The sequence below is a fragment of the Bubalus kerabau genome, chromosome 14, assembly GCF_029407905.1.
Source record: "Bubalus kerabau isolate K-KA32 ecotype Philippines breed swamp buffalo chromosome 14, PCC_UOA_SB_1v2, whole genome shotgun sequence".
Lineage (NCBI taxonomy): Eukaryota > Metazoa > Chordata > Mammalia > Artiodactyla > Bovidae > Bubalus > Bubalus kerabau.
This window is the reverse complement of record NC_073637.1, coordinates 72,164,083-72,182,522: the sequence shown is the minus strand read 5'-3', so window position 1 is coordinate 72,182,522 and position 18,440 is coordinate 72,164,083. Positions and strand designations below refer to the sequence as shown.

At 36.7% G+C, this 18,440-nt stretch overlaps 1 protein-coding gene across 4 annotated transcripts in view; it reads right to left on the bottom strand.

The window, feature by feature from the left end:
• RAD54B (RAD54 homolog B) overlaps positions 1-18,440 on the bottom strand; it is a 113,451-nt gene that overhangs the window by 32,356 nt on the left and 62,655 nt on the right. For 3 of the 4 annotated variants that reach the window (XM_055546649.1, XM_055546652.1, XM_055546648.1), the window contains 5 exons: positions 12,202-12,396; positions 8,633-8,914; positions 4,207-4,369; positions 818-1,043; positions 340-547 (listed from right to left, as the gene is read on the bottom strand). In XM_055546649.1, the coding sequence (XP_055402624.1) occupies positions 340-547; positions 818-1,043; positions 4,207-4,369; positions 8,633-8,914; positions 12,202-12,396 (1,074 nt within the window). Of the gene's footprint in view, positions 1-339; positions 548-817; positions 1,044-4,206; positions 4,370-8,632; positions 8,915-11,742; positions 11,763-12,201; positions 12,397-18,440 lie in introns of those variants that run through there. The other variant, XM_055546651.1, reaches the window with a different exon arrangement.

The window sequence follows — 18,440 nt, the reverse complement described above, 5'->3', positions numbered from 1 at the left end:
CACATAAGAAAATTGAGGTACGGAGAAGCATAACTTGCCCAAATTTGCACAGCTATAAATGAATGTCAGACTTGGAAACCAAGCTCAAGCAGTCTAGCCCCATCTTCTACTTTCTTTACCATGATACCATCGTGTTTATTCCTCAAAGAATCCAAAATCTGGGAAACATTACACAGGAATTTGATAATTCAGAATCCTACCGAGACTCAACTAACCCAGGTTGATTAGTATGAATTTCACTCAATATCATCAATTCTTTGGACGTCAAACATCATACTACAAGTTCTGCATATTCATTAGGCAAAATTCCATCATATCTCACCCAAAGTAAATACAGACCCGTTAAAATTATCCTTTTCTCACAGGAGAGGCTAATGAGGGCTGTAGTTGTCTTAATGGTACTGTTCTTCAAACGATGCCCTTCATCACAAATTAGAAGATCAAATTTTACATTCTTAATTTGATCCAGGGAACGAAGTAACATTTCATAACTGATGATAAGAACAGAATATAATGGAGATTTCGTGAATTCTTCTACTTTGTGGTCCTAAAAAAAAAAAAAAAAAAGGTAACCTTTAACAAATCATGGGCAAAAATTGTGTGAAATTAAATAAAAGCAGCATATTCCTGAAAACCATTATCTAGGTATTAGAATATATTAACTCATAACCAAATTGTAAGGCAAGATTCCATCTATCAGAAAAAAGAGAACTACACACACTTGAAAAACTACTAGACAGAGTGAAAGCTGCAGCACTGATTTGAAAAACCAGAGATTTAGTAAATAACCCAATCTAAATTTTCAAAAGTCTCTTACCTGATCAACAGTAAATATCTTGATCCTTTCGATTCCTAGCCATTTTTGGAATTCTTTCCTCCAATTATTCACCAAGCTTCCAGGTGTGACAATAAGTGTCTTCTTTACTACTGGCTTGCCTCCATAGGGTCCCTGACACTGTAGGGTCCAGATAAGCGAAATACATTGCAGTGTTTTCCCTAAACCCATTTCATCGGCAAGAATAGCTCCACATCTGCCATTCACCCTGTTAGAAATAATTATATTTCCTTCAACTACAAAAGGAAAATATTTTATGCCCCTAACATCATCACCTATTAGTCAAAAACCAGAAGCTGATATTTTGTAATTAGGATGAATTCTAGCCCCCACTAAACACATTTTCTAGCTTTTCATTCAGCTGATTTATGACATTTTGCATCTGTGCTAATTATATTCATTATATATTTACTGTCAACTAAATTATTAAAACAAACTGAAATTACAGTTGAATCTAAATGTTACTATAATGATTCCATATTTAGAAACTAGAAATGAATGCCAATTTCATATCTACAGTTAAATAATTTAACTATAACTGTGCTTCTCATCACTAACAGCTGAGCAGTTTTTATCAGTTTCAGTATTAGATATCAAAACACTTTAAAATGTAATGAAACATAAACCAGAAAGACCTAGTGATCTGTATTTATGATTTTCTTGCAATAAATGAAGTCCTCGACCAAAATAGCTCCTTGGCCTGTAAGAAAAATTAAACACTATTTGATCTAATACACATAATTTAGTAAAAATCTTATCCTACAAGCCTATTTGGTTCATGCAATTGAAAATTAAACATTATAAGGAATACTATCAGTAACTGGCATTTATACCACTTTATAGTTTTAAAAGCTCTTTGACAAGTATTAGATAAACACTTTAAAAGTTACAAAATCCAAAGGAATTAAGGAAATATAAGTATAGTTTGTTAATCCATTCTGTTTCTTACTAGTAGAAATAACAACCAAAACCAATTTTATTTATGTTTTCCAGTTCAAAATGTAGAGAAAAAATTACAAACATGAATTATAGCCACTATTATTATTTTAGATTACTATAGCCCTTATTTGGAGAAGGCAATGGCACCCCACTCCAGTACTCTTGCCTGGAAAATCCCATGGACGGAGGAGCCTGGTGGGCTGCAGTCCATGGGGTCGCGAAGAGTCAGACACGACTGAGCGACTTCACTTTCACTTTTCACTTTTATGCACTGGAGAAGGAAATGGCAACCCACTCCAGTGCTCTTGCCTGGAGAATCTCAGGGACGGGGGAGCCTGATGGGCTGCCGTCTATGGGGTCGCACAGAGTCGGACACGACTGAAGTGACTTAGCAGCAGCATAGCCCTTATTATTACTTTAGATTATTTTATATTTTGCCATTGCAAGATGCCAGCTAAACGAGATATAGTGAGTGGCAGAGAGAAAACAGTGATCCAGCATTCAGGTATAGCGAAGAGAGAGGAAGGCTTCCCTTGAAGAAGATGAACCTTGAGCAGAGTTTTAAAAGAAAACAGGAATTCACTACATTAATCAGTATTAACACATCAGCACAGCTGGAGCTTGAACTGAATTCCAAGCAAAGAAATACAAGGTTAGGAAGCTGGCAAGATTGGTAGAAGACAGAAGATAAGGATACTTGCCCTTGAAAGCTCAGACGGTATCTTGTAAGTCAATGTCTCCCCAACATCAGTCTTCCAAGAATGACTACACTGCTTTCCCATATACGTGATACTATATGTTACTATTCATTATTTTTCTCTAAATCAACTCACTTTTTAACTTAGATTTATTTGAAAAGAAAATAAATTCTTTCTAAGGATAATCTACTTGTGAAACCAAAAGTTTGATGTGCTATTTCTTTCCATTTATTCATTAACTAAATATGCTATGATTAAAAGTAAAAAATAAAGTTTGTCCATGTACACCTAAAATAATTCTATACACCACCCAAGTGGAGTGCATACCACAGATTAGGAAACATTGCTCTAAGTTCTGAGAATTGCAATCATTTTAAGCAAGGAAATGCCATGTTCAGAACTGTTTCCAGAAACATCAAACTGCCAGCAATAAGTAGAAGGAATGTGAGGAGCATCAGAAACAGATACACAAGTTAGAAGCTGTTGCAATAGTCCAGATAAAATATAATTTTATGACACCAGTTACTAGAACTGCTATAGTGAGGTGCCAGAAACAATTAGGTTAGAAATGGTATTTGGGAAGTCAAAATATTCAAAAGCTTAGGTGTGATTAGACAGAGAAGGTGAGAGAGAAGAAATAAAAGATGATTCTCAGGCCAACTGAGGTAAGATCTCCAAAAAAGAAGAGCATATTTGAGAGAACATGAATCTAGAAAGCTTCCAGGAGATAATTTTCCCCTTGTCAGGGGTCGCTAAGAGTCGGACACGACTGAGCGACTTCACTTTCACTTTTCACTTTCATGCCTTGGAGAAGGAAATGGCAACCCACTTCAGTGTTCTTGCCTGGAGAATCCCAGGGACGGGGGAGCCTGGTGGGCTGCCGTCTCTGGGGTCGCACAGAGTTGGACACGACTGAAGGGACTTAGCAGCAGCAGCAGCATCATTCAAGGGGTTCTTTAGAGCTTGAAGGAATTTACATTCCCAGCTCCCTAGCAACTGAGGCATACTGAGTGGCAATGACCAGTGTAAAAATCAAGGTCCTATGCATCAAAAACAACAAAAAAGGCCTGGAAGGAAATGTACTAATATGTTAGCAGAGATCTTTGATTCTTTTAACCCTCTTTGGTTTGAATTTATGTGTGTGCCTTCTACTTCAACTGTATTTTGACTATAATTCTTTAAGAAAACTCAATTATAAAAAAGGAAGAGGGACTCCTGTGTGTGTGTGTATAAACAGAGGTGAGATAAGAAGGAAACTTTTTTGCAAAATCCTCATAAGTTGTGTGTCCAATTCCAAGCAAGATGTTTAGCACACAGTATCCTTCAAGAACTACCTGTGGAGATTTCCCTGGTGGTCTACTGTGGCTAAGACTCTGGGCTCCCAATGCAAGGGGCCTGGGTTCAATCCCTGGTCAGGGAACTAGATCCCACATGCTGCAACTAAGAGTTCGCATGCTGCATTAAAAAAAAGATCCCACATGCTGCAACGAAGATTATAAATCCTGCCTGCCTCAACTAAGACCAGGCACAGCCGAATTTTTTTTTAGATAGAATTATTTTTTTAAAAAGAACCCACCTGTGGAATAAAACATACACATTATCATTTGCCATTCCTATCAACTAAAATATATGCTGCACTCATTGAGACTCATTATATACTAGGCTCGTCCTAGAAAACCATTATGTTACAGGTAAATCAAAGCTCTGATTAGATCAAACAAATTATTTTCCTACCTCATTCCCATTACACATTCATAAAGGAATGTGATCCCTTCTTTCTGATGTGGTCGAAGGTAATATACGAGGTGAGGATCTATCACTACATCCACAACAGGAAAACAGTTCTTATTGAACAGCCACTGGTGATTCTTATCTGGTCGGAGCATAACAAGGGAATCTTAAGAAAAAGGGAAAAGTATAATTATAAATGTATTCCACTCTATTAGTAATTACATTATCTTGCTCTAATTACTCAGAAGATACAACTGTTTGCAGTCATTTGCGACAAAAAAAAAAATCAAAAACTTTGAAATTCAAAAAGAAAAAAAAATTAAAACACAATAATTTTGAAATTCAGTAACATCAATGCTAAGCAAAGGTATAAAATTTTAAAAATAAAATCTCATGCCTTATTGATGTAAGATTCATGCAAAGAATGGCAAAGAGCTTTCCAAATTTCATGCACAAAAGTGCTTTGAAACCACTAAAATTCACTATTGTTTCATAAAGAATTCATTAAGCCACAACACTTACTAGCTCAGTATTCAAAGCAAAGAGAACTATTTCCAACTGAAAGCACAGGTTGGAATTTTGCCAAGATAGCCTTTACTAATACTCATAGCTTCTTATTCTCGAAAGGCTTTCCAAATTTAATATAAAGGCTTCCTTTATTTTAATTCCTATGCACACTAACAAAGTCTATTACCCTTATTAATCAGAAGAACTGAGAAAGAATGACAAATTTTCCATTGACTTCACCACCATTATTTGCTTAAAATTAATTACTTCATTCATGAAATGTAAAATTCATGAATCTTGACAAAGCAGCATGGAGTAACCATCAAATAACAATGTAATTCTTTAGTAATATGGTAATACAATTTAAAAGATTTAAAATCACTCAAAAAACAAAACCAAATGTAACTAGAAAGCTGGTATCAATTGATAAATCTGAAATCAGATAATAAACTCATCAAAATAATTTTTTGGATATGTATGTCTGCATCATGGTTAAAAAAAGTAAAATAGATTTTTTTAAATATGAAAAAAGAGAACAAAGATGAGAAAAGGAGATTAAAAAACAATAGGTTCCAGGAGACTAAGACTCAGTGCTTTCACTGCTAAGGACACAGGTTCAAACCCTGGTCCAGGAACTAACATCTCACAACCTGTGTGGGGCAACCAAAAAAAAAACCACAGGGGATTTAATAAATAACCCTCAGTGTGGAAATATATAGTCACAGAAATGAGAGTCTGGTCATGTTTACTGCTAGTAATTACCTGGAGGAAGGTTTTCTGTGGATCTTCCCAGGTTTCTGAGCAACCAAAAGAAACTCTCATTTTCAAGGTGAATCCCTGGCAGGTAGGGGACTAGAGAGTGAAAATGGAAAACTCAGCCCATATCCCAGTAGTAAAGAAGAGAGTATGTCTTGTGTATTTCCAACCAAGAAATGGTCCCATTTTTTTTTTCTTTTAAAAAAAAAAAAACAAAAAGAGGATCTCCCTGGTGGTCCAGCAGTTAAGAATCCACCTGCCAATGTAGGGGACACAGGTATGGCCCCTGGTCTGGGAAGATCTCACATGCCTCAGAGCAACTGAGCAAACGCTCTGCAACTACTGAAGCCCGTGCGTTGTAGGGCCCAAGTGTAACGAGCAAGAGAAGCCACTGCAATGAGAAACCTGTACAGCAACTAGAGCAACCCCTGCTCACTGCAACTAGAGAAAGCCCACACGCAGCAACTAAGGCTCAGTGAAGCTATAAAGAAAGAAAGAAAGCTTTTTAAAAAATTAGTTAAAAAGGACAAAGGGAATTAAAAAGAAAATAGAGGTAAAGATGATTCACAGCTCAAGCAAGGACCATAGAATCATAAGTCATCTAACAAAGCACGAAGCTTCGAGAAAAATAAAACCTAAAGCACCACAGCAATAGGACATCAGTTTAAATCTTTAGATGCCCTTCATGATCATGAAGCATCCTTTAATGCTAACAAAATCTCTCTTGCTTTAGTTTTAAGTCTACAGCTTAGAACTACCTTTAACAAGATTTAAAAAGAGAGAGGATAATCAAGTATTTACCACTTACAAAAGGGGCTTGCTTACACACACACACACACACATACACACTCATGTACACATATATACAAATTATCATAATAAAATTTTTCATTCTCTCAGTTATCAAATATTTATTGTACACAGTATATACCAGGCACTCTAAGTCTCTATGGTAGTTATTAAAACCCACATTTTACATGAGGCAAAACATAGTAAAGTAAGTGACTACCTCAACTGGTCGAAGAATCAGTAGTTTAGTGGCAAAAGCAGGACTCTAACTCAGGCCCTTGACTAAGCACAGTGTTCCTTTCAGTTCACCACAGCTCTCTACTACATAACAGGAAGGTGAAGAGAAAGAAGCATAAAGGACAGAAGGAGGCTTATGAGCCAGTGTGACAGACAAAATATTCACACAAAGAGAAAAATCAGAAGCAGAAACTCCCACTCTCTAAATTTCAATTAAGTATCAAATGAGCTAGAATAAAGCAAGGAGTTTTTAATTTGGGGGTTTTAATACAAATTATGCCAATACCTACTTTAAGCAAGTCAGTTCATCCTTCTGGTACTCAGTTTCCTCAAATGCAAAGTGAGGGATTGGTCTAAATTATCTAAAAGGTCCTTTTATTTCAAAAATTCTGTTCCCAAAATGGCAAGAGGGGAAAATAGTTATTTTAATACTTTTTGCAAGCATGCGTGCATTCTAAGCCCCTTCAGTTATGTCTGACTCTTTGTGACCCTGTGAACCCGCCAGGTTCCTCTGTCCACGGGATTCTCCGGGCAAGAAAACTGGAGTAGGTCGCCATGCCCTCCTCCAGGGGATCTTCCCAACCCAGGGGCTGAACCTGTGTCTCTTATGTCTTCTGTATTGGCAGGTAGATTCTTTACCACCAGAGCCACCTGGGAAGCCCTTAACACTTCTATTTATAGCTGGTTTAAGAGTTATTTTTATAATTATTTCAATATATTTACTACCATTATGAGAAAAGCTTACTCTATTCTCCAACTTCTATATAACAAAACAAATTCAATAGGAATAAGTCTTTTCAAACAAATGCTGAATTAACTGGATATCCACATGGAAAGAACTTCCCAGATGGCACAGTGGTAAAGAATCCACCTACCAATGCAGCAGATGCAAGAGAGGACAATTAGAACCCTAGGTTGGGAAGATCCCCTGGGGAAGGAAATGGCAACCTGCTCCAGTATTCTTGCCCTGACAATTTCATGGACAGAGGAGCCTGGCAGACTGCAGTCCATGGGGTCACAAAGAGACAGACACAACCAAGCACATACACTGCCTTTCTTACTGCCACATGGAAAAAGATGAACATCAATCATTAACTCACCCTGTACACACGATTTTAGGCAAAATGAATCAAAGACTTAATATAATTCAAATTTTATGTCTGTCACGTCACCAAATGAGAAGCTCTGTAATGACAGTTTTACCTCTGGGCCCAATGTATAAAAGGCACACAAGAAATACTTGTTGACTGAGCAAGCAAATCTTAAAAAGTCATAAACAGACTAGGTTTTATTTTTGATGCAATTTTTAAATTAAATTCATTAATGTGAAAATTAACTTGACTGGATTGAATTCTCATGAATAAAATTTGAATTCTTTACATGAAATCTCACCTTTCAAGATTTTTCACCTTTCAATATTTTAATACTCAATTAAGTCACTAATTCAGAGAAGGCAATGGCACCCCACTCTAGTTCTCTTGCCTGGAAAATCCCATGGATGGCGAAGCCTGGTAGGCTGCAGTCCATGGGGTCGCTAAGAGTCAGACGCGACTGAGCGACTTCACTTTCATTTTTCACTTTCATGCATTGGAGAAGGAAATGGCAACCCACTCCAGTGTTCTTGCCTGGAGAATCCCAGGGACGGGGGAGCCTGATGGGCTGCCGTCTCTGGGGTCGCACAGAGTCGGACATGACTGAAGCGACTTAGTAGCAACAGCAAGTCACTAATTACTAATACTTGTGATCAAAGCATACAATCTTCAAAATGGAAGTTCAAAAATAGTCCTAATTTATAAATTTACCTAATTTATAAATTTACTAATTTTTCTCCCTACAAAAGACATAAGGTTTTGCTGAAATTATACACATGTATGTGTGTATACATCTATAATTTGCACAATTTTCCTTCAACACATGTATTTTGGTTAATATACTCTTGCAATTGAACATTTATGAAATACTTCTCAAACTATATTATTATTCAACTTCAACATTATCCCTTATGTCAGACTATATATCTGAAAAATGATATATACTTCTACCTGAAAATGTTAAAACAAAATTTCAACTTTAAATTCACATACCAAAATATCTTTAGACAGTAAAAACAGAGATCTCAAATTAAGCTTTTAAATCTTACTTGGCGCATATGGGTCATGGCGTGGTTTGCAATTTTGGAAACTGTTCTGTTTATTTTCCTTTGAACTGAGTTTACAGACACTTTTGAAAGGGTTAGAGAAACACTTCTTGGCAGCTTGAGAAGAACTTAAGACAGCAGAACATCCTCCTCCAAACTGAAAACATCTTCCACTGTTGAAATCATCTGGAGAGATGATACCCATGACTTCTATTTCTTTTCCACCAATCATCATTGTTTGACCCTCTTCAATCTTTTCAAGCTCTTTCAATTTATATCCAGTGCCTTTAAATTAAGAAGGAAAAAATTAATTTAATTTATTGACACTCTAAGATGACTTAATTAGTAAAACCAGAGTCTCTTCTTATAACTGTACAGAATGAAAACTACTTTGAATGCAAATAGCCTCATATATAACCCACTAGCCAGAACAAAAATATAATTTATCCTTTTAGTAAAAATACACACATGCAAAAATCAAAATGAATAAATAACTATATAGTTATAAAAATTAGGTAAGGTTTAGAGACCCAAGGCTTTTTTTTAATTACTTAAAATACAGTCTACTGTATTCATGGTTTTGCCATCTGCTGTCTATGGAAAATCAAGTGAAGAAGGGTTTTGGTAGGCTATGGACCCTCCTTTCTTGCGAACAATCTACACAAATGCCAGGGCAGCTCTCCTTCCACTTAGAAACAAGTGCAAACGTGAAGAACTCGCAATAGAAGCAGTTTCTAACACAACTAGTACTGTACTCGTCCACCTGCGATAGCATAGTAAAACTACACTTGTCACAGACGCTACTGATAGTCCAAGTTCTCGCTCTTGAATAAAAAGCAGGATATTTTATAATACCACGCTTGTTTGAATTATTATTAATTCAACAGACATTTATTAGGTGCTGCCATGTGTAAGGTGTTGATGCAATATAAATATGAGTAAGTTATCACAGTCTGCTTAAAATGAACTCATTAATCAGATAGAGGGAGGGAATTTTATACTCCTCTGCTTGGAACATTAAATGCATGATTTTTGTGCCACTGTGAGGGGCAAAACTGTGTATACCAAAAACTTTAAAGTTTCTAAAAACAAAAAATAAAAGATCATCATATTTTAGATAACATTACATGACCCTTTTAAACTAGCTGGAAAATTGCTACAATTCCCTATTAACACTGGGCTAATAATTACAATCTCTGACAACTGGGAACTACATAATATACATTTTTCAATTACTAATGATAAAGCTCTAAGATGAAGCCAAATAGTTATTTGGCTGGTGTTCCTAAATGCTAAAAGACCCAGCCCTCCATTTCCCAAGCTATTTCAATTCAACAGCAGTCCTGACCTCTCCATATTAATGAAGATAACTGTTTTATCTTCATACTGAATCCAACTCTATTAATCCAATTACCATTAATTACATGAAAATGGGAGATAAGAATAAATTTAACTTTGAGGCATCTTCAAGAGGCCCTGCAACTCCAAAATCTCTCATTTCACTTTGCTCCCTAGTGATGACTGTCTCAAACATCTCTACATCTCCAGAAGACTTTCTTTAAACTCCTGAACTTTGTTTCCCACACTTGTTCTTTGCTGGGAATGTGGAATAAAAATCAACTGAATCTGACTATATTATCACAAGCTATTAGCAATTTCAGCATTCCAGCCTTCAGGTTTCTTAGGAGTGTTTATTCTTATAGTAATAATATTTAAATGCTGAATATCTAAATTATTTAAAAGAAAAACTGCTTGTATAATAGGTGATAACTTGCAAGATTAACTCCAGGTTGATATATTATTAACATTATAATTAAGCAACCAAGTCTTATATTTGAAAGCTTTCACTTTGAAAGCCAATAAATTAATTTTTTAAACCAGTAATTTTCAACTCCTGCTGGATATGAGAGTCATCCAGAAACCTAAAATATACGGATGTTCAGTCCCTCTCCCCATCATCCAGACCAAATAATCACAGCCTCAGAGATCAAGGCCTAAGCACTGGCATTTTTTAAAAGCACCGGAGGTGATTCTACCTGTATAGAGTTGATTCTACTTTTTTCCACTACTTGGAACTGAGAGATCATTTTATTATTAATCAAAACTACACATACTCAAAACCATATATACTATAGTTATGGGTAACAGTTCAGGGTAATTTTGGTAATTTTTTCCTTGCTAGGGGGCTTTAGAATATAATTTCACTAATTAAGTATAAACAAGTTCTCAAAAAAATTTAGCCTCAATCCTTGGTGGCTCAGATGGTAAGGAATCTGCCTGCAGTGCAAGAGACCTGAGTTCAATCCCTGGGTCAGGAAGATCCCCTAGAAAAGAGAATGGCAACCCACTCTAGTATTCTTGCCTGGAGAATTCCAGGGACAGAGGAGCCTGGTGGGCTATAGTTCATGGGGTTGCAAAGAGTCAGACACAACTGAGCTACCAACACCTTAACTAACATGGAATGTGTATTGCTAATTTTCTTTTTAATTTCTCTAAATACTAAGCATAATATTGGATATATGGTATTCAATATTTTCATAATAAAAAATTCTATTGCAGATAATTCCATTCAGCCTCAACTCTTGCCCCTCTGTCACTGCCCTTCGCATACTATATTCCTAAAACATTGAAGTAGTTTTAATTCACTCTTGCCTATACCTGTACATATGCAATGCCCCTTTCTCATTCCCTACAAAATTACTCATCCCTCACATATTACCTTAAACAATAACTCCTTTGAAGCTTTCCCTTGGCCTCGTAGGCTGATTTACATGGTCCTTCTATATATGTTCCTATTGTACTTAGCAAAAGTTCTCATTGTAACAATTATCTTAGTGCTTCCTAATTATCAGTTACATTGCCCTGTCCCTACTAAACTTAATAAACTATAACCCTCTTTGAATGCTTATTCCTAGCATAGTTATTGAAACTACAAACTATGTTATTTTCAACATGTAGAACAGACTTTATAATTATGGGCCACACTCAGAATTGAAGAGTAATTTAAGAGACAATGTAAAAAGACCGTGATAACTTTACATACTCTGATTTTGTGGGCTAACTTATGCAAATAAATCATGTTGGCAATGTTTTATAATGGAAATAACAGTTACCTCCAATTTAGATGAATTAATCTAAGTTATCTCTAGCTATTATCTCCTTGCTATTTTCAAATTTTTATTAGGTATCATCGAAGTTAGATATCATTCTATTCCTAATACCCACATGTTTTTTAACTTTTAATCACTCAGCATTCTGGAAAAAAAGAAAAAAGATGAAAAACACACAAAGAAAAACTGCTTAATCTCAGAAAAATGCCAATATAACTGTATATATCTAGCTAATCATTATATATTCAAAGAAAATGATACCATGGGATGAGATTCATCTCACTGAGTATACATAAGATTGTCAGAATTGCTATTACAAGATAAATTTATGTTTATCAGATCATTTATACATGAAAGTCAAGAAAGAACACCTTCATAAAACACAATTACATTTCAGTTTTGTAGTCAGATACACATATTAACTTTAGACCAAATCATAAACATCAGGTAATATCACAATACCTCTTCCAATGTCTTTGCCTTCCAAATCCTTTAATGTAAATGACTTTCCTTTTACAATAAGAATACCATCACCTTCCCACTTTTTGTGTTTTTTCTTTGAAGCTTTACACCAAACAACACTGAAATATTTAACTAGGCTATCAGGTTTCTCTTCTTGTCCCTCAGACACTGTTATTTCTTTAGGGGCTGAATGAACTAGAATATAAACAAAATAAAAACCAATTATTATAGATGACATTAATATTTAAGTAATAAAATCACTCAGCAAAATAAAAGCACAAGTAAATTGGATTGTATTAAGTATTTTTTCATATATATGCTATAAACTGGGAAATTCAAATATCAGCTTCTAGCATTACCACGAAAACAGAATGTAAATTTCTTATCATACAAACTTAGTACAACTAGAAAAATATAATCACTGGTAAGATTTTAAAACTCTAGTAATTAAAGATAAAATCTCAGCATCCATGGAAAAATACCTAAAATCACGCAACAAGATATAACAAGGAAAAGTAATACATTATCACAGAGTTCTCCAAAAGAAAAACCTGTAGTTTTTTCAATAAGAACAAAGGTAAAACTGCTGAAGCTGAAACTCCAGTACTTTGGCCACCTCATGTGAAGAGTTGACTCATTGGAAAAGTCTCTGATGCTGGGAGGGATTGGGGGCAGGAGGAAAAGGGGACGACAGAGGATGAGATGGCTGGATGGCAACACCGACTCGATGGACGTGAGTCTGAGTGAACTCCGGGAGTTAGTGATGGACAGGGAGGCCTGGCGTGCTGCGATTCATGGGGTCGCAGAGTCAGACACAACTGAGCGACTGAACTGAACTGAACTGAAGACACTAAAGCAGCAATCAGACTAAAATTTCATCAATATATTCTTGTCTCCTAGCTTAGGGAGCTAGCTGTCAGGCTGGGTCACTGATTCTGAGAATTCAGTAGTATATGATCAGGAAATTAAAAGTTCCTTATGAAAATCTATACTTTTCTTGAAAACATTCCCAGTATCACCTTACAAAAACATATGCAAAGGGTCTAACAGAGAAACTTTTTCAGCAATGAAACTGATTTATGGTGACAGAAACCAGAAAGTGGCTGCTGGCTCTGGAGTTGGGAAATTGACTGGAAAGGGGCAGGAAAGAAGAACTTGTCTGGGTGATAGTTGCATCAGATCAGATCAGATCAGTCGCTCAGTCGTGTCCAACTCTTTGTGACCCCATGAATCGCAGCACACCAGGCCTCCCTGTCCATCACCAACTCCCGGAGTTCACTCAGACTCACATCCGTCGAGTCAGTGATGCCATCCAGCCATCTCATCCTCTGTCGTCCCCTTCTCCTCTTGCCCCCAATCCCTCCCAGCATCAGAGTCTTTTCCAATGAGTCAACTCTTCGCATGAGGTGGCCAAAGTACTGGAGCTTTAGCTTTAGCATCATTCCTTCCAAAGAAATCCCAGGGCTGATCTCCTTCAGAATGGATAGGTGAATACATTTAACAGAAATCATTGCAGATCATTTAGAGCCATAAATTTTATTGCATGTGAAGTACAGAGCTTGAAAAAGACAAAACATAATAAGACAAAGGATAACAGAATAGGTTGAGAGGTATGTATATGATATTCTATATAATGGTATCTTTTAGTGCTTTGAAGCAAAAACACTCTTAAGTTATCTATTAACTCAAAGCACACTTGACACTAAAGACAAAATCTCCCCTTGTTACTCGGTCTTATTCTTTCTTTTCCCCTTGGCAGTTAACCATGAGCACTTCTGTGAGAAATACAGAGCATCCTCATACTGAGCCCTAGCTCTTGCTTCTCACCTAACTTTTATACTATTTTTTTCAATGACTAGGTAAGTTTACTCCAGCTGAAGAGAGGAAAAATCTCACTCCCCCGTTATTGAAGAGCTATTCACTGTATCTTTTACCAAATACACAACTTGACCTCCAAAGCTATCAAAACAACAGAATTTACAAAACAAAAGCCAAATTACTACTTTATCTTTTAAAATACACCCACCTACTTAAATAGGAAAAGAAAAAGCCCTGAGACTAAGAATAAAAAAAGAATTCCCACTTTCACCACTTCTAATCAGTGTTGTCCTGGAAAGTCTTAGCCAATGCAATAAGGCAATAAAAAGTATAAAGATCAGAAAGGAAGGGAAGAAGTAAAACTGTACCTATATGCGGATGATAAAACTGTCTACATAGAAATCCACAGGGAAACTAAAAACAAAGGACTGAGAACTAATGACTTATTCCACCTCATTTCAAAGTTAACTATCATGTAACAAAAATGAAGATACTTTGGTATTTAAAAGAAAGACACAATGATCAATGCAACAAAATAGTGGCCACTGTGTATGACCACTATTTTTCAACAAAGTTGGCAAAACAAACTGATTTTCAACACAGTTGGCAAAACAAATTCAATGCTGAGTTAACTGGATAGCCACACAGAAAAAAGATGAACATCAACCATTAACTCACCCTGTATACAAAATTTAACGAAAAATGAATCATAGACTTGAATGTAAAATGTTACTACAAACTTTTACAAGAAAATGTAGTAGAAGATATTTGTAATCTTGAAGTAGACAAAGGTTTCTTAGAATACAAATATATAAAACATTAAAAATAAAATATATGTTTAATTTTATCAAAAATTTTAAAGGATGCCATTAAGAAAACAAAGTCAAACAAATCAATAGAAAATGGGCAAAAAAACATGAACAGATAATTCAGGAAAGAATATATACAAAAAGTCAGTAAGTACATAAAAAGATCTTTAACATCATTAACCATTTGGGAAAGGCAAACAAAAAACACAAGATACACTTCACATCTACTAAGATGATTAGTCTCAAATGGATAAAAGCAAGTATGGTGCAGATGCAAAAAAACTGGAATCCTCACTCACTACTGGTGGGAATGTAAAATAGTCCAACCACTTTAAAAAACAGTTTCACGATTCTTCAAAAGATTAGTTACCATATGATCCGGCAATTCCACTCCTAGGTATATGCTCAAGACAGACAAAAACATGTCCACACAAAAAAACTTACACATGAATGTTCATAGCAGTATTATTCATAATAGCCCAAAGGTAGAAACGAACCAAGTGTCCATTCAACAAACAAATAAATAAATTGTGGTACATCACGTTATTATTAGTGATATTATTCATAATATTATTCAGCCATTAAAGGAATGGATACAGGCTACAACACATATAAACCTCAATAACATTATGTTAAGTGAGAGAAGCCAATCACAAAAGACTACACGTTACATGATTCCATTTATATGAAATGTCCAGAACAGGAAAGTCTATAGAGACAGAAAGCAGTTTAATGGTTGCTTAGGGCTAGGAGGTGAGGGTGAGACTAGGGGCAGGTGGTATGGGGACTGAAAGTTCAAGAGCACAGGATTTCTTTTTGAAGTTCTGAAAACATCTTAAAATTGTGGTGATAGCTGCACATAACTGTAAATATAGTACTAAAAAATCATGAACTATATACTTTATATGAGTGACTTATGTTGCTGTAGTTCAGTCACTCAGTCATGTCTGACTCTCTGTGACCCCATGAACTGCACCATGCCAGGCCTCGCTGTCATGAGTAAATTACGTGGAATGTGAATTATAACTCAATGAACTTGTTTAAAAACATGATAACACCACACACTAACTTGACTAAAATTTTTAAAACTATCTTAAGTGAAGGAGATCAGCCCTGGGATTTCTTTGGAAGGAATGATGCTAAAGCTGAAGCTCCAGTACTTTGGCCACCTCATGTGAAGAGTTGACTCATTGGAAAAGACTCTGATGCTGGGAGGGATTGGGGGCAGGAGGAGAAGGGGATGACAGAGGATGAGATGGCTGGATGGCATCACTGACTCGACGGATGTGGGTCTGAGTGAACTCCGGGAGTTGGTGATGGACAGGGAGGCCTGGCATGCTGTGATTCATGGGGTCGCAAAGAGTCGGGACACGACTGAGCAACTGAACTGAATTGAAAGTCAATTATAACTGAAAAAAAAAGTATAGAGTGCCTAGAAATATCACACACTACTAGAAGGAGTGTAAAATAGTACAATAACTTTGGAAAACAGTATGACAGACTCCTAAAAAGTTAAACATACACCTACTATAACCAGCCATTCCACTGGAAAATATTTACTAAAGAGAGAAGAAAACACATGTCCAAAAACCAAACAAAAAAAAATGTGTACAACTTCAAGCCAGGTACATCAGTCTCCTAAAAGTCTGAAAAACCACTGTCGCTATTAGAATTCAGATAATTCATTTGTGCGTCATTGGCATTCATGGATTGAGAAAGTGAATTTTGACTATCTGAAACCAGCAAGGTTTTTTTCTAAGAAAACAACTGACGTGCAGCTAAGAAGTTGTGTCCGGAATGCTTGGCCCAACAACTTAATCCCCTGAAAGGATTCTAGCTGCTGTAATCCCAAACACAACAGTCAAGAACAGAAAGGACTGAAGGGCGGTGGCTCTAGTTTCCTGGCCTTCCTATCACAAATAAGGGTGTTTGAACAAAGAGTAATTTTATACACTTCTTTGAGGGAAAATACGCTTCTAATATAGAAAATATGGTGTAGTTTTTTATTCTATTCTTTTCATATATTACTTTGAATACATTTCTCGTATCATTAAACAGTAAAATGATGCTTTCAGTTCAGTTCAGTTACTCAGTCATGTCCGACTCTTTGCAACACCATGAACTGCAGCAGGCCAGGCCTCCCTGTCCATCACCAACTCCCAGAGTTCACCCAAACTCATGTGCATCGAGTCAGTGATGCCATCCAGCCATCTCATCCTCTGTCGTCCCCTTCTCCTCCTGCCCCCAATCCCTCCCAGCATCAGAGTCTTTTCCAATGAGTCAACTCTTCACATGAGGTGGCCAAAGTACTGGAGTTTCAGCTTCAGCATCAGTCCTTCCAATGAACACCCAGGACCGATCTCCTTTAGAATGGACTGGTTGGATCTCCTTGCAGTCCAAGGGACTCTCAAGAGTCTTCTCCAACACCTCAGTTCAAAAGCATCAATTCTTCGGCACTCATCTTTCCTCACAGTCCAACTTTCACATCCATACATGACCATTGGAAAAACCATAGCCTTGACTAGACAGACCTTTGTTGGCAATGTCTCTGCTTTTGAATATGCTATCTAGGTTGGTCATAACTTTCCTTCCAAGGAGTAAGCATCTTTTAATTTCATGGCTGCCAAAAAAAATAAAGTCTGACACTGTTTCCACTGTTTCCCTATCTATTTCCCATGATGTGATGGGACCAGATGCCATGATCTTCGTTTTCTGATTGAGCTTTAAGTCAACTTTTTCACTCTCCTCTTTCACTTTCATCAAGAGGCTTTTGAGTTCCTCTTCACTTTCTGCCATAAGGGTGGTGTCATCTGCATATCTGAGGTCATTGATATTTCTCCCAGCAGTCTTGATTCCAGCTTGTGCTTCTTCCAGTCCAGCGTTTCTCATGATGTACTCTGCATACAAGTTAAATAAGCAGGGTGACAATATACAGCCTTGACGGACTCCTTTTCCTATTTGGAACCAGTCTGTGGTTCCATGTCCAGTTCTGTTGCTTCCTGACCTGCATATAGGTTTCTCAACAGGCAGGTCAGATGGTGTGGTATTCCCATCTCTTTCAGAATTTTCCACAGTTTATTGTGATCCACATAGTCAAAGCCTTTGGCATAGTCAATAAAGCAGAAACAGATGTTTTTCTGGAACTCTTTTGCTTTTTCCATGATCCAAAACATCTGCATAATGTATTACCAATGATATTCCCACAAAGACAGGATCCACTTCACTACTATATTTATCATTTTACCAATTTTTAACTGTATTTTTTAATGTTACAATTATCATACAGTAAAACTGACACTTTCTCTTGGTGTACAGTTCTATGAATGTTAACACAGGTATAAATTGATTTACCCACTACCACAGTCAGGATGAGTAGTTCCATCACTCCAAAAGACTCCCTCATGGGACTTCCCTGCTGGCTCAGTGGTAAAGACTCCGCCTCCCAGTACAGAAGACATGGGTTTGATCCCTCATCTGGGAAGATTCCCCATGCCTCGGAGCACGTAAGCCTGTGCACAACTGTTGAGACTGTGCTCTAGAGCCTAGGAGCTGTGACTACTGAATCCTCGTGCCCTAGAGCCCATCCTCCACAGCCAGAGAAGACAGCAGTGA